Raw genomic sequence first — 23,449 nt, forward strand, 5'->3', positions numbered from 1 at the left:
TAGGCTCTACTACATCAGTGACATCAAAGACTGCTAAAATTGTACATGTAATACTCATTGTACTTTACATAGTACAATTACATAGTACAATGAAGCTCGTAGTATTTCAACACTGTTTCACTTAACATAGAATAGACGTCAAATTGCAAATTACACTGATAAAAGTGCATTTAAATGCATGAGTTTAAGTTTGAAGAGAACAAAGAAACCTAATTACAAAATGAATACTGGACACAACCCTTTTAAAGACAGCTATCTTTATCATTGGCCATATTGTATGATGCTGACAACCAAAATCTAAGGTTGGAACTGACAAACAGCTGATCCTAGATAGATTTATATACAGCTTATCTACAAAATAAAAAGAGTTTGTTCTAGTGAGCATAGAGTTCCTTTAGCAACGGATAACTTTGCAAAAGATCTTGAAAAATTAATTAGTAATGGGCTCATATTATGTCCATTTGTTTCCTCATAAAATGCCTGCGTCATTCTTATAGCAATTTTAAGTATCATTGCTATTATTTAGTAATGGGCTCCTTTGGCAACGGATAAACTTTGTATGAGATCTTGAAAAAATATTCAGTAATGAGCTCCTTTGACAGCCGATAAACTTTGTATGATATATTAGAAAAATTATTTAATAATGGGCTCATATGATGACTATTTCTTTCCTTATAAAATGCCTGCGTTATTCTTCTTATAGCCATTAAAGTATCATTGCTACTGAAGTTTTTGTATAGAACTTTACACATTCTAAATTCCAAAGACATTCAGAAGACATTTTGTCCAAATCCGAGTCAAACCTCTTTGCAACAAGCATCAGTACATGCTTATCAAAAGCATATTGCATGAACACAAGAAGACATGAGTGGCCATTATACTAAATTTCCAATGTAGTTTCAACTGACTTCCAAGGCTGGAATCCAGACATGTTTCTGAAATTTTACCAAAATAGGATCAGTATCTGCTGCTAAGCCAACAAAGAACTTGGTCAAAAATCACAAAAGCCCTTAGATGGGTTCCATTAGAAAACAAAATTGTAAATTAATTATTTACCAGACATTGCTCTTATACAAATTTGCCATACCAATTCATGGCTCTTGATAATGATCTAATTAAACACGAAACATGAGTAATTCCACTGGAACATGCCTTTGGAAATTAGGCAATTCATGGCTCTTGATAATGATCTAGTTTTTGCTAGGAGTGGGATGCAATAAACTCACTCTTAGTTCAACCAGGATATACTCTGTAGGTGCTGAAAATTTGAACAAGTTAAACATGGTTAAGACGTGCACAATGCAGAAGCATCAGAGCATCTCATTGATCTTGGCAATCACCACTGGTACCTGGTGCATTTGTGTACTTAGTACAATCAAATGGACCTATTTGCTGACTATGGCGTCGTACCTACAAATAGAGATAAATCAGAAGACTTATAACAAATTCCACCTGAACAAGACGTGAATGTCTACAATGTTTGCTTCCATATATTCTGTAACTATGCTAATCAAGGAAAGAGAAAATACCGGAGACCATGGACCTGGTTCAGGAACTATTTTATCTGGTGGTGAATGTTGCACTCGCCCACTTTTCATTTGGAGTAATTCCTGGAAATAGCTTTCTGTCAGCATTAACAAAGGTAGATTAAAGCACGCTAATATAACCAAATCATAAACAGCCTGCAAACAGCAATAATTACTGATGAACAATGCCTCTAACCTCTCCAGCCGCTTCCATAGCTCGTAGCCACTCTTCTGAAAAAGGAGGAGCTTCAAGATTCTTAATATTCTGTACTTGAATGTTCATGTCATCCACTAACTTTCTGCTAGAGTTTATACCTCGGTGAGAATCCATAGCTTGTTCTTCATGTGAGTCCATAGCTTGTTCTTCATGTCCTAACATGTTCTCTTTATCTGCTATATCATCCAAAATGGGAGATGAGACAGCTGACAATGCAAGTGACTTGGTGTTATCAACTGAATTCTGTCCATTCGCATGCTTTTGGAATGTTCCATGATCAAGAGAATTCAGCAGGTTGGAATTGACATCTAAAGGGCTTCGATTTGAGCTAATTTCTTTAGCTGCACTTTTGAACATGAACTCTTCAGATACCTTTGTCATATCTTCATGAATTGAGTACAACAAATGTTCAGATTGTAAAGGCTCAGAGGCAGAGACTCTAGTTGCTTCAGCAACAACTGCAGTTCCACACTGATAATGAGGTTGAAGACAACTAATGTCATTCATGTCAGAAGCTTTACTTGTATCTATTAGTGATGAAGTCACTGTACCATTTGCATTTGCATTTTTTTGTTCTGAGCACGTATGAGATATATCTTGTAAATTATGCTTTTCATGCACAAAGGACAACTGAGACTGCTCTTCTTCTGACACATCACTACAGGTGCTTTTCTGATTATGATGGTCAACCTCAGAGAAACTTGATTGTGCAGCTGCATTACATGCACCCAAAGAAAGTTGTATCTGATCACTTCTTTGGTCATCAGAACCTTGTTGACCTCTTGGGGAAAGGCCAAACTTTTGATGTGGTAGCAAGCTCAAACCTGAACCCTCAACATCTGTCTTGAGCTGTAACCGAGGAAGAGAAGCTGGAATGGATGCAATAGAGCTTGCTGATGCAGATTCAGGCCTCAAATGTGTTGCCATGGAAATGACAGACGGTACAGTGCCCCTATTATGAGGCAGAGGGACCCCTGGGGGTTTTAGTTTACTACCTTGAGGGATACCACTTGGCCCTTTAGGAATTGACTTGGGTGGCAGAAAATGATTACTACTAGATCGCTTTTGTACAGCAGGATGTGGAGCGCGGATAACTTTTTCCTACAACAGCCAAGATACAGTCAATTTCTAGAAACAGTAATACTAGATTAGGAAAAAATCAGGAACCTTTAAAGTCAGCTAATGCCATTACAAAACAGTGTCAGTGAAGCAGAACAGAGGGAGATAATAAAAGCTAACCGTATCAAAAAAACCATGCTTTGGGGTAGGCATTCTCAATCCTGTGGGCTTTGATTGTAAATTTACTGGACGGGGGCAGCCAGATTTACTTGGAGGATCTTTGGCTGAAAAAATCATACTATTGTGAGCAGCACTTGTAGAAACAGATTTTGTAGGTAAGTCTGCTACTTTTCCCTTTCCAAATCCATGGTTTTGCTTGTAATTTGTAGGATCCTTGGCAGTAAGAGTCATATTACTACGTGCAGTAGCTGTAGAACCAGACTTTAAAGGAGGTACACCCACTGCAATTCTCTTTTCAAGTCCCTGGTTTTGCTTACTACAATGTGAGAGTGCTGAATCTGTAGATACACCAGAACCAATTTTGGGTCTAAAGTGTTCATGAACATTATGATCAGCAGCCAAAGGCTCTGAATTACTAATTTTCAAGTCAGAAGAAATGGTAGAGAAAACAAGTTCAGAAGTCTTAGGCAGAATCTTGTTGCTCAAATCTGTTGTTCCAGAAGGCACAGGTATCTCAACCGTAAGAGAAGATGCTGAATGTTTAGAAGAATCCCAGAGCTCAGAAGTAGAAGAATTTAGGGATATAACAGATCTGCCACTGGTTCCAAGATTTTCTTTTGCCTTTGATGGCGTGTTTCTGTGCATGGTAGCCCTGGTCCCATTAACTGCATGAACTATGGCCCTCATATTAAAGAAATATTTACAATACATTTTTAATGTATGGTGCCAATTTAGTCTCACAAAACAAAGAAATACAATAAGCAAGAAGTTTGTCTCTAATTAATTTATCAAAAATACATACACTAGTTCCCAAAATAGCTTTCAGTTTTAATTTTTAAAACGACAGATATTTAATATTCATATTGTGTTGATTTGACAAAATCCCAAGTCAACATATTACAACATCCAGACAGAAAAAGAATCCTATCTTATTCATTCATAGCAATACTCGATGCACTTACACTACTCATGCATTTACATTCAATATGAATACTACCATAGTCTATAAAGAACATTTTTAGTCTAAGAAAACACCAAACTGAATAGCAAACCTGGCACAGCATTTCCATGTGAATATTTCGTGCGTTTATGACCTGCAGGAACTTTCTTTGTGGCTATTGTTGGAGTAGAAGAACAATTCTTTCCAGATGCATCATCTAGTTGACTTGGTTTTCGGAGCTCCTCGGTACCCTTACTGCTAGATTTCTTAAATGTTTGTTAAGTTAAGGAAACACAAATATGATTGAAGTGATAAACGTCAGCCATTTCTTTCAAATTAATTTCACAATATAAATTCATAAACTAGTAGCACAGTTTCTGACATGTTAGAAAGGGATATGTAGAGGAGTCTTGAACTCCATGAGAAGATTTTCTCTCAGGACTCTTAGGTACATTTGTGGCAATATCCTTTTGTTGAGTAGCCAAAATCCTTGTCTGAAACACACCAAAAACAACATTAGAATCAACTCATTATATAACTATAGAGAGAGAATTCTGAAGAAGAAAGAATAGAAAATACCAAAATTAAAATTTAAAATGTCATTCAAGAAATCTCACATTGGGAAGCGAATGCAGCTTTGATTGAGCGGGTACTGTGCCCAACAATGCCGCATTTGATGTATGTGACTCTGTGAATAGGTTTTCTTCAAGTGTCTCTAAAGCCAGAATATCTCCACTAAGGGTAGAATTTGAATCCATCGAAGATCTTACAGAGTCCTCTTCTTCAATACTAGACAATAAAGTCTCATTTGACTTACTGAAAGTCTTGTTTAGAAGTGATAATTCTACAGGATTAAGAACTCCTGCAGAAAACAAACTTTATTAACCTACACAGAGCATTTTTGTGTAAAACGCAAATGCAATGATAGCAAAAACAAAGAAAAAAAAAACTAAACTGAAGCAATATCTCGTGTTGTACCTTCACTAGTAAAGAAGGCTTGATCCCAGGCTAGACTTTTCCTCAAGTTCAATTGGGCAGCCCTTTTTTTTCTTTTTGGTTGTAAATCTTCCTCACAGAGAGGTGGATATCCACCCTCTATGGCTGGATTTGTCATTATGTTCTGTTTGTCTACTTCACAATTAACAACATCCTTGCTCGTCACCAATTGCTCCTTGCTTTCCCCACATTCCTTTTTTGACTCTGGCATTTCAATGTTTTCAACATTTCAACATCATATACTTGACCAACAATATTACTGAAGCAAATAGCAAAGTTAGTCATATTCCTATTATATTTGCCTACATAACTAAAAGCATATGGAGCAACCCTACGTGCCTTTCCAAGATTCACAAATAAATCAGTAACTTCTAGACCTAGGAACACATGATTTAAGATCCAGTCAAAAAACTCAATGCAGATACCTCATATCCAGCTGCTGGGTTAGCAATAGTCACGCTGCATTTCAATATTGTGCACATTTAAGTTGTTGAATACTTTATTTTTTGTCGAATCAATTGAATACAAAAGTAATGGCTTATAAACAAAGTTACCCCGAGTTTCTGGGACGGGGACGGCAAGGGACGGCGGGACGTGTTTCCAGGACGGCAAATTTTTTTGCCAAATTTGGGGACAGCGGGGGACGGCAAAGGGGACGGCTATATAAAATATAGGAAAAATTTAAAATATATAGGAAAATTTCAAAATTCTAAATGTTCATATGAAAACATGGATAAAGCATGCATACATACATTATATTCATATGAAAACAATAAAACATGGATATAGCATGTGTATGATACTATGAAAAGTTGAAAACATTTTAGAATGTAAATTGTGAACATACAACATTGTTAATACTCAATAGACAATATGCAATTATGCATTCATAAATCAGAATTTCAATTCATTCACATTGTCAATATGCATATCAATAGACTCAGAGGTTAAATTTTCCCTACTTCTATCGACGCAGTTTCCCCCCATATTTTTCAACGAGGGTTTGGGGGCAGTGCCCCCAAGGTGGGGTCAAGGGGCACTGCCCCTTGCGCGCTCCCTTCGCGATACAGGGCGGGGTCGAGGGGCAGTGCCCCGCGAGGCCAAAAAAACTTATTCTTTAATAAAGGCGTTGGGTGTTATTTTTCTATTGACTCGCCGAGTTTGGCAATTTTCTAATCTCTGTGTCAAAATACCCAAAGGCTACACTACTGCCATATAGTTTCATTGTCAAAATTATGAATTAAATTAATAAATTTAAAATTTAATTAATGTTATCTTTTAATTTTTTTTATTTTTAATAACAATTTGAATTAATAAGGGGCCGATATTAGAAAATTTAAATAAAAAATTGAAAACACAACTTTTAATATTTTTTAAGGGCCTTAGATATGGGGGACGTTTGGCCGTCCCCGGGAGGGATTGGGGACGTCCCAACCGTCCTCGGGACGTACGGACGCCCCCCAGAGCTAGGGCAGGCATCCCCCCATTTCGGGGACGTCCCCTCAAAATACAGGGCAATTTGGGGATGGGGGGAAACGTCCCCTGGCCGTCCCCAAGTCCCCAAAACGTCCACGAGACGGGGATAGGGGTTTTCAGGTCGGGGACGCGTCCCCAGGTAACTCTAGTTATAAATTTTGCATGCTGATATTCATCATTTATAAACAGTTAAAACAAGGCCCTTGGGTTGTTTAAGACAACTTAGAGAAACCCGAGGCATAACTTAATGAACCATCAAAAGCAGTTCTTCATTTATAAATGGTTAAAAAAAGTGTAAAATCTGCCCATCAAGCACTACAATTTTCTTTTAATACACTTAATATTGATTATCAACTTAATCAACCAAACATTTTTCATCTAGCTTAAAAGAGTTGACTTCGAAAAAATTTCATTCACCCTGGTGTTGTCAACTCAACGAAACACTTATATACTCACACTCCAAAGTGTTAAGCTCCCATAATAAGGATCAACCTTAGACCCAGACCTAAGCCTCGAGGGTTCATTTGTGATGACCCTGCCTACATACACTCTCGTGGGAAATCAAAGGCTTCATCGTTCACACTCAAATGTTAGAGGGATTTCATCTCCTCTTATGAGATCTCTTTAGACCCTAACTATTAATTAAGTGAATCTATAGAATTACTCCCATTACAATAAAAAGATAACCATTGCCATCAAATGTTGATTTCGAATCCAACATTACCAATCATTAGTGTAGAAACATACACATATACATAGGGGTCATTTCATACCATAATCCCAAGATCACACACACCATGATTGTCTCAAGCATACACCACATATACACAAGGTGACTAGCTCACACACACAAGTACACAAGCTGACCAGCTCCAGCATACATCACATATACACGGTGAGCAGCTCCAACATACATCACAAATACATTGTGATGGGATCCAGCATACATCACACATACACACTGACTAGCTTCTGCATACATCATGAATACATAGTGGGTGGCCCACACAAGCATCACAAGACAATAATGATTGGCTCATCACAAAGACAATAGTGACTAGCTCATCCACAATGGCTAACTAACACATATCCATAATGTATCCTAGATAGAAAAGGAAAGTCGATGCATTACGCACTACACCATGGGTCCCATTCATCATCCTAGTCTTCTGCACCAATGGCAACTGGGAAGAGGATTTGGTGTATCCCATACTCTACCAGGGGTCCATCCTCAACCCAACAGGATAAAGTACACCATCTAACAATTGAGAAGAGGATTCAATGCATCCCATACTACATCGTAGATCCTTCCTCAATCCCAAGAATTTGTGCAAGTAGTGAACCAACCTAGCATGGTGGATTTCAACTTCAATTGTCTATAGAGCACTATGACAAGTTTGTCAACCCAAGAAGTAGCTTTCAACATATACCACTGGTGGCTTTAGTGATATTGTCAGCTATCTTCTTCACAATCCCATGTAAACACTTTGCATTGTCCCCCCCATGCTATAAGTGACTCTCAGTGAACCTTCCCAATACAATCGTTAGCTCCAATTACCGTTACCCATGCGATAAGGTAACTACTCGTGCAAACATTACCATATCAAATCCTGGATAGGCCCTAGTGATTCTTCACCCCCATGAACTAGGTGAATGCTAGCTAATCCAAAAGATACAACAGTAGCTCTAAGCATCTGCTATTGGCACAGTCCATTGACAACCTGCTAATTGTTATTGTACCATGTCCAAGGTCCATTGGCAACTTCACCTCTGTAATGTCCCCGTTTGAGATTTGCCATAATTTGGACCTGAGACGACAATTCCAACTTAATGTGAGAATTATAATACATTTATAAATACAATTTTATCAAATCTTAAGGCATTTCATTATAATATTTGACTTTAAAATTTTAAGAATAGTACGGGAGATAGAACTTATCTTGCTTTATTGTAATAATTTTCCCTTGGATTGTCAAGTGGAGAAGTTAATCAATGTAAATGCCGAATGTCTTTGTAATAATGAGAACTAAGTTTACTTCTAATTACAGAGATTCTATAAGCAATAACTTTGACATAATTTGAATTTCTGATCTGAATTTGATGGACTCTGATTTCTTATGCTGTTGATTACAATGTAATTGCCTTAAGTCCTGTCCTAACTTCCCTTGAAAGACTTCTATAATATCCTTACAATCTCTTCATAAAAAACTGCAAGTAATCTCCTTCTCCAGTCTGCTTTAACCAAGAAGGGGGTCTGATGTGACGTACCAAAGTATTATGACTGACTGAGTTTATGGTCTGTATAAGTAAGATTAGAATGTCTGATCCCTATATCGATCTGTTTGCTGACTCTGATTTATTGCCTTGATAACCCTACGTTGTATAGTTGTGGATCTGTTTGAATGTGATAGAATAGAAGTCCTTATATCTGATCACCCTTCCTGAATTAATTCGTTATAGTCATGTAGTTTCTTTGACACTGTCTCTGAACAATATTCCCTTTGTTCATGCGTCCCTGGCCATGCCAATGGTGATGATATGCCACCAATTACCTGGTAGATCATAGACTCTTTGAGCTCTCTTGATCTGAGTTATTATATTTAAATAATGTTACATCTTCCCTTATATCATTCTATCCATTTAATAACTGAAGTATTTGTCATAAATTCCCCCCATGGAAAGAATTCAATCTTCCTTTAAGCATCCTTTGCACGGAATGGTTGCAATTTGTAGTGAATAGTCATATCTTTTGTCAATGATTATACTTCCTTAATATCGCACCTTTCCATAGTAAATCATTTTAACTTAATCTGCATATATGTTTGACCGCCTTAAGGTACCTGTTGTCAATAATTGTTTTCTCCGTTCTTCACATTACTGACTGCTAATTCCTTATTAACTATTGCATTGTACTCCATAATTATAAAATCGCTTTTTCCTTAATGATTAAGGTAAAGCTCTTTTCTTAATCCATAGTCTTTGCTATCATCAGCAGTGTAATACAAACAATTATATCGGTTGGTTATCGGATTCCATGTGGAACTTCAAGCTCTTCTGACTTCAACACCTTAATCGGCGCCTATAATTTCACTTGAATATAGTATCAATCATAATTATTAAGATCGGCAATCAAATGAATCAAAGGTTATAGTTTGACAGCTGAGTCAAATCTTTATCGGCTCCATATATCTTATTTATTCCATCGCTATTGATAGGGAATATAGTCACTGTCTTCTATCATCGATTCTTTATTAATACCTTGTCATTCTTTAACTAACAGTTAACCATCCTTTGGTTGTTGATTTCCATCATCGTTTCAGCGACAATAGTGAATATGCGTTTGGTTGTTCTGAGATTAAGTCCCTCTTTAACATGAGTCACTGCTTAATAGAGTAATTGCAATGCTCCCGTCACTGATTCAGTTGCTTATAAGTGTCCTCCCTTGGTATATGTGGTTGGTCTTACAAGTATTATTGTTGTGTGTAAGATGGTTAATTTGCAAGGTCACCATCATGACAATAAAGCTTGGATGCTTGCAAGTCCGTATGCCTTTGTAACTTTGGTCTTATTGACCAGGATCATATATTCAGATTGTCCACTATCCCTTATTCACATCATTTATAAAGATAATACAAGGAGCTTTCTTAATTATAGCAATACTAGACGGAGTCTTACTTGGGGACAACACAACCTCCATGAACCATGTGAATGCCGACTAATCCCTTGCAATAGCCCAAACAGGGATCATTGGCATGGTCCAATGGTTGCCTGTCACTACACAAATATCTTGAAGGTTTACACTTGTGGGGGTCGTACATAACAAGATTCACAAAAGTGATCAAATGGATAAGTATATCACAGTCAAGCAATTTAGGAGCCTACAGCTCCAGGATTAAATTTCACAAACACAACAACTAATTTGAACCAACACAAGATTGCTTCGACTCAACATGTACCCTAAAGCAAATACCAACTATAAGATAGTCAACCCATTTAATTCCTAAGCTTGCTATTTAGAAGCATCTTAATTATTAAATACAATTTATCAGGTTTTTTAACTCTTTCACAATATTAAATACAATTTATCAAGTTTTCTTAACTCTTTCACAAGCATCTAATACCCATGTTAGCCATCTAAAGATCACAAAAGAAGGAAGGTCAAACAAGTTAAGAACAACCCCATCCTTCGAAATATCCCCCCCCCCCCAAAACCCTACCCTTACGGACTTGAGGTCACAAGGGCTTCCTTCACCCAAGGACTACCTACATACCTACTTCCATGTGGATCAAAGTCACACATTGTACTCCTCACAAGGTCCCTCAAGGTCGCATACACACAAGTTTTGGTGTAATCAAGGTTTTGTTGATGTTTCCCTTCAATTAACAATAGCTAACATTAGTTACGAAATCATAACTAAGTTCACCATTCAGTGACCTATATTGTAACACATCCCTTAAAGAATATCAAGGTCTTGAATCAGCCCATTATCACTCATAAACCAGCTTGAACATCCCAAGGTTTTTCTTATCAACATAGGGGCTAGAATTATTACTCAACCTGAAATTACCTTGGTTTACACAAACACATAGGGAAGCACTTCCATTCAAAATTCACATAATACATTCAATATAGAGGTTCTTATACCCAAGGGATCAATATATATCTTGTAGCCATCAAAAGCCTTTCCCCCAATACCCAAATACCATTCTAGAATTATATAGCATGTCTTATTATTGCAATAAGAAAGGAGGATAAAATGACATTAAAGGAATTTATTGCACCTATTGCCACTACAATAGCATTTCTCAAATGGTCACATAATTACATACATCTTGATATCTTCTTAATATTTACAAGTATCTAAAACCTCTGTAATGTTCCCTTTCTAGGCGACAAGGGATAAGCAGAGTGTTGACCTATCATTTGAGCTCTCGTAAGTCAACAGTATAGTTAGGGGACTCGTTCCGAGGGTCATAGAGATTTGTGGGGGCTCTATGAACTATTTTGAGCTTTCTAACGGCAGTTCCTACATTTTAGGGAGGTCTCCTATTTTTTAGGGAGAACTAGCAATTGACTGGATGACCACCCAGAGGACCACAGAGCAGAGTGAGAGCCTCTTGAGTAGTTTCTGGAGTTTGGAGTGAGGTTCCTATTTTTTAGGGCAAGTTCTTATTTTTTTGGGAGGAACTTCCAGTTAGCCTACAGGACTCGAGCAACATCAAAGATCATAGTGTTTCAGATGGAGTTAAGTTTTGAGTCCAGTTTTAATTTTTATGAATAATTTGGGAAATATTTTAATATTTCCAAGTTTGGAATTAAATAAATTAATAATAAAGTCACTTTATAATAAAATAAGTTATAATAATTTGTGGCCATTTTCCTAGGCCTATGAGCATAAAATGTTGTAATAAAAAGGGGAAAACATTATAATAATAAAATATAATGCCTAAGGGGTCAATTTTTAAAGGAAGACTTGTATTTTATTAAAAATAATGTTGAAAATATGGAAACCCTAAAAGTGACACCTAGGGTTTGGAGCCTTTTAAAAAAGGCATTTGGAGGTCATTTTGGAACATTCTTGGTTATTTATCTTCATTGCAAAATTGAGGCAGAGCTCTGGTCACAGAGATTGCAGCAGTATTCTCTTCAAGAACGAAAACTCTTGAATTTTCAGGTTGGACGATACCCCAGCCTGCCTGTGGAAGAAGTTACATTGATTTATCAGCTTTTAGAGCAGATTGGTGGTTGAATTTGTTTTGGTAATTCATATTGGTAAGTGAGGAGGCAGAAATCTTATTCAGAAGATACAGATCAGAATTGTTGCAATTGAATTGGGGTTTCTTGGACCCTTCATGCCAGCCGTACCTCCCTAGAGGCCCACATGGCACCTGTAGCAGTAATCTTAAGTATTTAGGGTTGGAAAATGGTTGGAATCTCATTGTTAGCAGCAGCAAATAATTAAATGAAGGTTTCTTCAGTCTCTGCAAGGCATACACGAGTGGAATCAGCAAAACATTGAGGAAATTTGCTCGATTTGGTCACCTTGCCTGGTGACTTGGAGGAATTAGCTTCAGATCTACCTGTTATTGCAATAAAAGTTTTTGGTAATTATAGTTATAGCAAATAAATAGCATTGGAGCCATTGTCTTCACTTGGAAGCTTCTGTATTGCTCAATTCATCAGTTCTGGCAATAAATAAGCCCTTCCCAAATCAGCGTAGGACTCCTAGTATGCCACTTCTAATTCTGGATGTTATAAATTGTTCAAATTTTGGTTTTAGTGTTTGCTGCAATAAAAATCAGAAATCTGAAATTTATCATCAGTCCATTGTTAGTTTATGTTTTGCATTCAAATTCCATATTGTATTGGTAAACAACAAAATAAAAATCAGTAACCTGTTTGCATACGCTGGTCAAAGACTATCATTCAAACCTAAAAATCAAAATTCAGGGCAGAAATAGAGTTGGGGATCTTTCAACCTCATAGATGACTGAATTAAAAGCCACATTGATACCGAGCCTAGGAAATATGAGTATTAGCTATTTGACATTAATATTATTTCTAGAATAATGACCTTGAAACTCCTAAATAATATTTTGGTTAATGTCAAGCCTGCCAGGAACTCTTCACATCTACTCTTCCTAGCTCAGAGTAATAAATCCAGCCTTTTGGTTCAAAATCTACCATGGATAATCAATGCAATAAAATATTAATATTATAAGTTAATCTTCAAAGGTCCTTACAAGGGAGATGGTTATTTGTAAAACCTCTAAGTAGCAAGTAAGTTCTACCAATTTTTGTAGCCATGTGTGTTCCCATATTTGTGATAGGATAACAATATTACGAACCTTCAATTTTATTTCCCAAATAATTATATATTGAGAATAACATACAACTTCTAGTGCCCTAATAATAACACCATATATGTATCTATCAATTGCCACCTATATCATGATGACATCTCTTTGTAATTAAGTTTAACATACATATTCATTTCCGCATAAGTGATAGGCACCATTATATCATGTTTGAGAGCATAATATATAGGAAATAAATTGCTACCTCCATGACTAGTTTAATTGCATATCAAGGTTAAAATGATCTTCCTGTAGTAATTAAAATTGTGGTATTTCATATTGTTCCATAACTAACAAGCCATTACAAGAATTATCTTAAAAAATAATACTATTCATTTTAATTCAAAATTTCCTGCTTTTCAACATGTCGTCCTAGGACCATGTCCACCAATAGAAGATTCTAATTTACCCTACATGGCTATGAAGTTTATCATACAAATGTTACTTATCCAACATTCAACAAACATCAGTTATTATAGTTACATTTAATTATTGGTTTAGTGAAGGTTCGAAACATGATACATCATACATGAGCGATCTTTTATGTGACAACTATTAACCATAAATTAGAGGTAATTGTAAGCAATCAACTTACACATTGAGTTTGATTTGATGTCTCCCTAAGCTATTCAACTCTTATCTTTTCCTAATCCATCCTATCGAGTTGCAACCTGTTTGCATCCTTCTTCCACCGCGTGCTTCTTAACTTGTTTATTCTAAGCTCTTGTTTCAATGCACATAGGAATGATGTTGACAAAGGTTGGGGAATTCAGCCTTGCACCTCCAATTGCAGTTTTTGCTCCTCGATGGAATTGTGATCCTTAGTTTATCTTGCACGCAAGAGTTTTGCCAACAAGCTACCCCTTTCTTCTACCTCTTTTTTTAATGTCTTTTCCTTTGAAACAACCCTGCCATGCCTTAATTTGAGTCAAATGCAGCACCCACCATGCCCTAATCTAAATCCAACATCGCTATGCTCAACATGTAGACTCCTTCCAACAACCACGCCTTACTCTGCATTCCTCTTCCTTCACACCTGACAAAATTCCTCCCTCTTCACGCCCCATCTCTCTCTTCCTTTTTCTGCCTTAATGCACGTCGAATCTTTCATTTAAATGCAAGCAAAGGTTTTGGAATATCGTTGTACACATCTAGAAGTTTCTAAAGCCTTTTCCTTAGATCCACTTTGCTTCTCTCCTCCCTTTCTTGCACAACTCCTCAATCCTCTCCTCAAGTCCCTTTGTTCTCTCCTTTAACCCCGCCTTGCAATCTCTCCCCTTTTCTCTCTCTAGAGATAGAGCTTGAATTGATAGTAGGATGGGTTGTGGGGGGGTTCAGAGATTGCCAGGCACATCCTTTCCATACAGCCTATAGAGTCTCATTGTCCATGGGTAGGAATACCATGCTTATTAATGGCACAAATCCTTCCCTACATACCATGCACCTCTCACTTTTAAGGTTTAATGTAGTTTGTCTCCTCACTGCTTTCTTTAAATTTATTTTCCCTCAAGCAACCACCATGGAAGTGGTTGACATGGGGGATGTCACAGAAAGGCCCTTGGGTGTCATGCCCCTGCCAGATTTGGCTTACCAGCCCTTAAACTAAATAGTAAAATACAAATCACTGTCTTTTAAATTTAGGCAATAAGATTTAATAAAGACAGCCAACTAGCATAAATGCAAAAATTTTCCCAAGTGACAAATTCCGAGGGAGGCCAACCGAAATAAAAGAAACTTAAATAATAAATAGCAGCGGTTATTTAAATAAAGGGCCAACCAGATTAAGGCATACCAGCGGCTATTTAAGAAACATTTACATAAGAGGGCCGACTGGATTAGTCAACGATTATTAATTGGCTGCCCAAAATATATAAAAGACAACACCTTAATTATGTAAGGATGTGTCCCTTGCAAAGGTGATGGTCACCGTGAAGAGGTATGACTCCATCCAAATGAGAGATATAAAAGGAAGAACAATTCATCCAAGAAGGGCATCGAATGATCAAGGAATAAGCAGAAAAAGCATTAAAAACAGAACTGGAACTGATCTAGCAGTAATTCTAACTATAAGAAAATCTAATTAAGGTACTAGAAGAAATTAATGATCTTTGTAAGTAATCCAAATGCTTCTTTTAATTATGGATATGGAAGAATTTATATGATAGTCCATTCTGAATTTAGAGAAACGGATTGCAAATAGGAAGGATGGCCAGCCTTCTGAATTCAGAAGACCAACGCACACCACTACGAGATGAATGTTATGCTCATGGGCCAAGGGGCTTAAAGTGCCCTTGGGCTTGAGGTCCCATCAAGTCCGTCACCCCGGGATGGAATGGATGGCCAGCCTTCCATGCTCATAGGCCAAGAGGTGGAATGGAAGACCAACCTTCCATGCTCTTGGGCTTGGGCAAGGAAGGCAGCCTGCCTCCAAGTGAACTATAAGGGGTGGAAGGGCAACCTACCTTCCATGCTCTCGCAATACAAGGGTGAGCAACCTTGAGACTGTGGTTTGCAAATGTTTCAATGAATTCCTAATATGACTATTATAGGAATCTACTTGAAATGGCTATGGCTTATTTGGATTTCAATTTGAATGATATTTATTAACTATTAGTAAGATGTATGTAATCATGGCTTATGATTTAATATCAATTTCCCATGACTAATATTGTGTGTAGGGCCTAGACCAAGATCTCTCCTATAAAGGGCATTTCAATTGGTAAATTTGATATTCTTAAATGTACATAATTTCTTATTTTAATTGAAATTGTAGTTATAGGGCAAAAATTTAGTAATATCCCAATAAGAGACATTACATTGGGTTAATTAAGACAACTTTGACAAGCCTGAGGCTGTAATGTTCCCTTCTTGCACCTAGTCAGCTTTGCCTCCCATTAGCCTCTTTGTAGGTTCCCATAAGCTATTTGGTGGTGATTAAGGGACTCGTGTTTCCTTACAGATCTCTGTTTCTCAGTTTCCATGGGATTCGATAGCAATGCTATTTTTAGTAAGTGCTGCTTTTAGTAAATGTTATTTTTGGTGCCAAGCATATTTCTTTAGCTTCAGTTTCGCTTCAGTGCAAATGGGTTTCCATTTCCGATGTCCTGGCAAGCTTTTTGTAAGGTGATTGATATCATTTTCGTATTTGCACTTACGTAATAAAACGACATTATATTATCCAATGAAGTGTTTAAATTGTTAGTTTTTAGTGATCAGATTAGCAGTATAGAACAGAAAATCAGAATGCAAAGTAAATCATACACATAACACACATGTACCCTGGGAAAACCTCCCTCTTGGAGGAAAAAACCCAGCAACCAAAGATCTCAGATCTGATTAGATTCGGTATAGCAGCAGATTACAATACTGCCCTTCTAGGCCATACAAAGAACTTATCTGAATCACAGTTCAGGTCAGATTTGAACAATCGCCCAAATTGTTGATTGCAGATCATGTGAGGGAGTTCGCTTGCCCTAGAACAGATGTAGCACAGCCTGAAGTAAGTTCAGCAGCGTTGGAGCAGGTTCGGCAGGCTCGGCAGACCTAGGAGCAGGTTTGGCAGACCTAGGAAGATGTTCACCCAGCTAGAAGACAATTTCGCTGACTTCAGAATGTAGTTCGCTGATCTTTTGGAGCAGAACCGATCGCATTAAGGCAGATGATATTTGCTTATGTTATCACTTGTGACCTCAAGTCACTTCCTTTATATACATGCCCTTAACCCTTTATACCTAGGTCGGCTTTGGCGCCAAATTACAAATTCACAAGTTAAATTATAGGGTCAGACCCATATCACAAGTTACATCGGTTAGGACCTGACCAATAACACTTTACAAGTTACATATTAATAGGTCGTGACCTATTGAATTTACAAGTTACACAATATCCCGAATAAGCCCATACACGATAAATTTTAAGGCCGAAGGCCACATTAAAATTTACCAAGCTAGGTCGGCCCAATCAAGGGATACGACCTAGCTACATTTTCAACATAAATATTTTAGAAAGTGAATTTCCCCAAGTTGGACGCCTATGAGTTGGGGACTTTAGATTGTTTTTAAAACATTATGGGGGCCTTTTTGAGGGAAATTAGAATATTTGAATTTTAAAATGCCCGAACTCCCTCCAAACTCTATAAATTGGAGTTTTTTGGCTCTCGTTTCTTCATTTAGAGTTTGCACACACAAAGAGATGTTGTTGGAATGAACAGAGGAGTTCTCCCCAAGTATTGTTGAGGACAAAAACCCTCTTCAGTAGTGAGAGAGAACCACCCTAGCTGGTCTGGTATTTTCACTTCAAGGAATACACTGACTTGCATTAAGTTTGGTGATTTGGGGGTTTCAAAAATGAAGATTTATATGGTTTTCTGATTTCAGATTTTGGAGTTCACGTTTGTTGATAAATACAAGAATTTCTAGTGTGGTTTTGCAAGGGTTTAGATGAGATTTTACAGCTGGCCATACACCTCCTTCAAGCTGGTCGGAATCCTTCAAATAGAAAGGCAGAGTTAGGGTTTGACCCAAATTTTCTGGGTGTTTTCCAAAACTGATTCTATGTGCTAGGCAATCGGTTTCCATGTGTTTTTTCAAAAGTTTCATCAGCAATTGATTTTTCTTTGTGGATTGCCCCTTTTAAGCACGTCATACAAGCACATGAGGGCATGTGGGATCATGATCAAACTTCTGGGTTGATGAAAAAGGGCTGCAAAACTTCCTTCCTTAGGTGTTTGGACTGTTTGAAACGGTAGCAAGTATCTATTGGCAGATTTGGTGTCAAAAGAAGAAATTTTGGAATTTTTTACCTAACTGCCCCTATGCCAACAGCACCCAGTTCGCTGTTGCTGATGTAACCGAGCATGTATCAGACCTGAAAGGGTGATTTGCTAGTGTCAAAGCTTCTGTTTAACAAATCTTGGCACTTTAGGAGTGTTGGGTGATGACTTGGAGGCATAAAGGACCTGAGTGCTTCATTGGGAATCTGCAAATTAATAATGTAAAGCTGATTACAATTGGCTGTTGACTGTCCACAACTACATCTGCCACTACAGGTCTGAATGACTGTGAATTGCTTCATATTTTAAGTTTCTTTCTTAGTGTATGGACTGTTAATTTATTTGTATCTGCATTTCATGAAGTTATGTTTGCTATGAATATCAAACTTCAATAGCTTTGCACCAGCAAAAGAATGAACATTGAATGATTCAAATCAGAACTTCCTTATCAGCAAAAAACTCTCTACTTTTCATTTGTTATGTTATTTCTCTATAGGCAAACTTTTCAAAAAGAAAAAAATCAGGGATATATATTACATAGGCATAACTTAATGAACCATAAAAAGCCACTAAACTTCCAAAGAGTTATGGATTGAAAAAACATAGTTATCATTTTCTTGTCTCCTGTCTTCTTGTAGCTGACCCTTAAGCAAACATTTATAAATTCTTTTAACATAGACTTTACACAAAAGCAGATGAGTCCCAATCCCATGGAATTGGCGATGGCATCCCACACAAATTTCAAAATGCAACTGGCAAAACCTTCCCAACTTGTCTTTTTGAAAGCTTGCAGCGGATTTTACATTACAAATCAATAGAAGAAAATGGAGGAGCACAATAATTTTTGCATACCTCTCAAAACTAAGCTTTGAATGGGCCAATATCAACCTTAAATCCAATATCTTGAGAGTTGATTTATTTCCTCAATACATCCATTCTATCTGCTGTGTGATCAGCCTAGGTCAACTTTTATTATCTCAAACTTCGTTATCAAGACCTTAAATTTCCTTTTTCTGTTTCAAGGCTCATTCAGGCAATGCCATATTGATTTTACTTATTGCTTTAATGTCCATTCAACCATACCAGCAAAAGGCACTACCTTTTATGAGATTTAACCAATCAGACTGAAAATGTGGCTTAGACAACACAAGCAGTGATAGCCGCTTTCTGTCAGTTACCTGATGTAACCGCCCTTTTGTGATAGGCCCACCACTACCTGTCAGTTTTGTTTTTATTGGTTTTTTTACTTTTGGGTTGTAAATACCATGACTAGTGAATGTTGTGGTCTGTTTTGAACTGTCCATTTTTTAGTTTCTCAGTTTTGGTTTAAGTTCAGAGTTTTTGATCAGGGCTTAGCATCCATTTGTGGAATTAGTTGTGGACCCTGGTCTATTTTTGGGCTGTTGCTCTGGCCAATACTACACATTGAATATGTATCTATTGTGAGTTAGTAAAATATTTCAGCAAAGAATAGTTGGTACTGAGTCCAAAGCTATACCAAGGTTATTTATTGTTCTGTTTTAACTTTTGATCCATTTTCAGTAGGAACAGATTATTTAGCTTGCAGCGACAGCAGTTATCTACATCAGTTTTTGGTATCAGAGCAGTTTATGATGGCCGAGAGGGGAGCTAACTAGGGGAAAAGGGGCAGGAGGAATAATAGCCTTCAAAGAAATGGTGATGAACGGCTTAAGAGATTATTAGCCATTGAGGACAGATTACATCTAGACGAGTCCAACAAGGAACAGGAAAACCTAGAAAATGCTGTTAGGGCAGCAGACCCTATGGAAAGGCTCATTGACACCATGATCAGACAAGACTCCAAGGCAAAAGTCAATAAATCAGACTTTAAAGGTAGATTTATCCCCAATTTATTCCTATACTAGGTCAAGGAGTCTGAAGAATTTTGAGATGGAAGATATTGATGACAATGACCCTAAAAGAATGAGTATTGCAGCATCTAAATTGAAGTCACGTGCAGCTCTATGGAAGGAGAATGTGAGAGTTTGAGGATATGACAAGGAAAAAAATCAGATTATGGCTTAAGATGCTGATACATCTAAGAGCTTGTATCATGCCTTCTAATTACCAACAAAAACTATTTAAAGAACTTATACAGAACAATTTATAAGGCTTCAAATTCAGATGGCTATACAAGAAAATGAAGGGTAAGGTATGTGAATGGATTGAAGTTTCAATTTCAAGATGAGCTCACCTTGGTAAAAGTACTTACTCTAGATGCCGCTTATAAATATGCCTTAAAGGCAGAGGATAAACTGAAACCAAGAAAGCAGATTGATGAGTAAGAGGTGATAGCAACTGACACAAAGGAAGAAGAAGTTCCTCCAGGCCTGCCAAAGAAAAAGAGCTAGAGGAAAATCTAAAGACAAATCAAAGAAGGAAAAACTGTGGAGCTAGGGGAGGAGGACAAGTTTCTAGAAATCGAAAATTATTCATGTGTTTCATTTGCACTTGATGTAGGAGCATTCAAGGTGTAAGAGCAATCTTGCATCACCCAAGAATATTGTTTCTTTTTCAATAAGGGCTAAAATGACAAGGTTACTATTTTTAGTAAGTGGGCATTTGTGCACATATGGACACGAAATCTTACACAGACCTCCAGTATGGTGAAATGAAGGCAATGGTGAAGAAATCACTTCAATACCATTGGACATGTATGGGATATTAATATTTTCACTTTTCAAAATCTTTTTAAAAAATTTCAAAGTCAAATTTGAGGCACTCAGAGGCTCTGGGTGGGCCTGAAAATTGGCCGAAAACTAAAATGTTCCAACCATATTTTAATTGAAAATCCAATGGTTGGATCAAAAATTCTGACCCTGAGAAGTTGTACTATGGAAATGCAAATTTCAAAATATCTTCTTGAGCAGGAAAATGGACGGTTGCACTTCTGGCACCCAAATAAGGAGTTACACTTTCTAGAATCTTCTTGGTGGTCTCAAAAACCAAATAAAGAAGGCCAAAAGGGGCTACAGAAAACAATTTTCCTAAAGTGCAAATGGTGGCTCTAGGTTGCAATTTTATGTAAAGAGAAAGCTCATGTGGTTCTAGCATGTAATTTTTTTAGTATTGTATTTCCTTTATTGAAGCAGTAGAAAGCAAATTATTTTCTTTCTTGCAAAGCCTTGTGTTATTCTCTATTGTTGTGTTGTTTACGAGTGTTGGGTGGTGTAGCCATTCATCAATACTATAGCCCATAAGGCCATAAATTGCCGCCAAAACCCCAAAAGAGCAATGGTGGTGACCCCAAAAAAAAAGAATGTTTGACAAAAGAAATGGAAGCTCAAATGGGAGAGAACTTGATGCTACAAAGAACCTTGATATCTAGGAACAAAGAAATCTCAGAAGCTAAATGGAGGAAGAGTGTCTTCCAAACAAAATGCATGTGTAAGGACAAGTGTGCCAAGTGATCAGAGATGGTGGATCTATCAACAATTTGGTGAGTACAAAAACAGTTAGCAAATTGTAGCTTGCTTGCATTACAAGATCTAACCCTTACAAGAGTTCTCATTGAAGAAGGATTATAGTGTAATTGTGCATAAGTGTTATGTGATGTGGCACCAATGGATGCATGTCAATTGCTATTGGGCAGGCATTGGCAATATAACCAAAATGTAATGCATCATGGTAACTTATGAGATACAATATGAAAGAAGAAAAACACACTTAAAATTGAGGAAAACACTCTTAACATCATGGAAAGTGGAAGAGACATCTAATATGTCAACCTTGTTACTTGTATCAATGAGCTATTGTTGGTGTAAATAAATATTCATTATGGATATTATTACACTCACTTAAGTTAACTTAGGATAATGCATTTTATAGTAGTTTGGATATGAGACACTTGGGTGTTTGTGTCACATTGGGATAGTGTGTGTAGGAGAAATTCCACCTCTTATGGTGTTGATCTTGTTATTACACTATCATATCCACTTATTGTGGAGTGATAATTCCACCTTCGGTGGGTGATCCACCTCATGTGGAATATTATATTATTTCTCCTACCTACCCACACCTATTTCCTACCTACCCTTGTTTCTCATTGAGCCACATGTCATATTTGTGTGCTCATACATCCATATGGCCTTGCCTATATAAGCAGGCCTCTATTCATTGTATTGGTTAATCCAGTTGATCATTTTTATATTGATGAGAATACAGTTTGTTCTTGTCATTCTATTGTCTCTTTTATGCTTTTCATTGTGCCCTTGATCTTGGCAAAATCCAACATGGTATCAGAGCTATTGGGGCTTCGTTGATCAGTTTTTGGAGACATCGTGGAAGGCTTCTATTTTCGGATTTGGGGATCTTCATTTTTTGGAGGCATCACACAGCGATTTGGACATCACCGTTGAATCCGGGAGGCCATTTCCATAAATTTCGACTATAAAGTCAACCTATTTTGGTGAGAAAAAATTTTTTCCCAATTTTGCTATATAGTACGGATTTTCAGATTTATTATTATTTTTCAGAAAAAAAAAAAAAAAAATTGTTCTTCTTTATCTGAAAAATATTTTTCAAAATATTTCGAAAAAATCAAAAAATTCGAAAAAAAAAAAAAAAAACAAAAAAAGAAAATTGTTTGGGGGTCCGCAGACCCCCCCGTACAAAGTACCTGCTGTGCGCAGGTTTTGCAAGGCGCCGTACCTCCGAGCAGCGCAGACCGCCGCCGAACGTCGCGCCCACGCCTCAGTTTCTCCCGGCCGCCTCGGTTTCTCCTCCCGCTGCCGTGAAGCTCCTCCCGCCGCCGAAGTCCACCGCCGCCGCTGCCCGCGCGGGATCTCCAAACGCCGGCGCCTCCCCCGTCCACCGGCTCCGGCATCCCTAAGACTCCTGGCGCCGCCCAGACTTCCGGCGACGCCCTCTTGACCCAACCGACACACAGGCACAGCGTCAGCCACAGGACCCCGCCACATCAGCAACAGGACCCAGCCACGTGGCCCGAAAACAGGCCTCCGTACAGCGCCACGCAGACAGTACGGCCTATCCAGTCACCGCGACACGCAAACAGTCTGTACAGTGCCACGTCATCCGTACAGCCTGCACAGTCAGAGACACAGTCAGTAGTCCGTACAGTACGGACGCCCAGTCAGCAGGGAGGCGAAGTTTTCGTGACAATCATACGGCCGTCAAATTTAACACAGTGTTTTGCTGATGTCAGCGCCACATCAGCATTTTTTGAAAAAAATTTAACCCCTCTCCATTGGGCTTTTCAGTTTTGCAGTCCAACTTTGGAAGGCCATATCTTGCTCATTTTTGCTCCTTTTTTGGTGCAATTTTTTTTTAAATGGGCTAAAATTTCGTGATCTTCGCAATGGTGTGGTTATTTTCTGATTTTGATGCACAGGTTTTTCGGAATTTTCGGATTCTCTCAGCTGTACCTGTCCAATCCTCAATTCTGC

The 23,449-nt window shown here is 37.7% G+C and overlaps 2 protein-coding genes across 2 annotated transcripts in view; both read right to left on the reverse strand.

Annotated features, from left to right (window-relative positions):
• Positions 1-844: 844 nt before the first annotated feature.
• LOC131038948 (uncharacterized) lies at positions 845-4,197 on the reverse strand. Its single transcript, XM_057971560.2, has 5 exons — positions 4,035-4,197; positions 2,983-3,647; positions 1,723-2,844; positions 1,530-1,610; positions 845-1,410 (listed from the first exon to the last, which is right to left on the reverse strand). The coding sequence occupies exons 2-5, from the start codon at positions 3,625-3,627 to the stop codon at positions 1,321-1,323; spliced, it is 1,938 nt and encodes a 645-aa protein (XP_057827543.2). The 5' UTR covers positions 3,628-3,647; positions 4,035-4,197; the 3' UTR covers positions 845-1,320.
• LOC131873913 (uncharacterized) overlaps positions 4,034-23,449 on the reverse strand; it is a 39,741-nt gene continuing 20,325 nt past the window's right edge. The window contains exons 2-5 of the mRNA XM_059217032.1: positions 4,901-5,122; positions 4,540-4,784; positions 4,326-4,416; positions 4,034-4,199 (exon numbers count right to left, since the gene is read on the reverse strand). Of these exons, the coding sequence (XP_059073015.1) occupies positions 4,198-4,199; positions 4,326-4,416; positions 4,540-4,784; positions 4,901-5,122 (560 nt within the window). The 3' untranslated portion in view covers positions 4,034-4,197. The remainder of the gene's footprint in view (positions 4,200-4,325; positions 4,417-4,539; positions 4,785-4,900; positions 5,123-23,449) is intronic.

The sequence above is a fragment of the Cryptomeria japonica genome, chromosome 3, assembly GCF_030272615.1.
Source record: "Cryptomeria japonica chromosome 3, Sugi_1.0, whole genome shotgun sequence".
Lineage (NCBI taxonomy): Eukaryota > Viridiplantae > Streptophyta > Pinopsida > Cupressales > Cupressaceae > Cryptomeria > Cryptomeria japonica.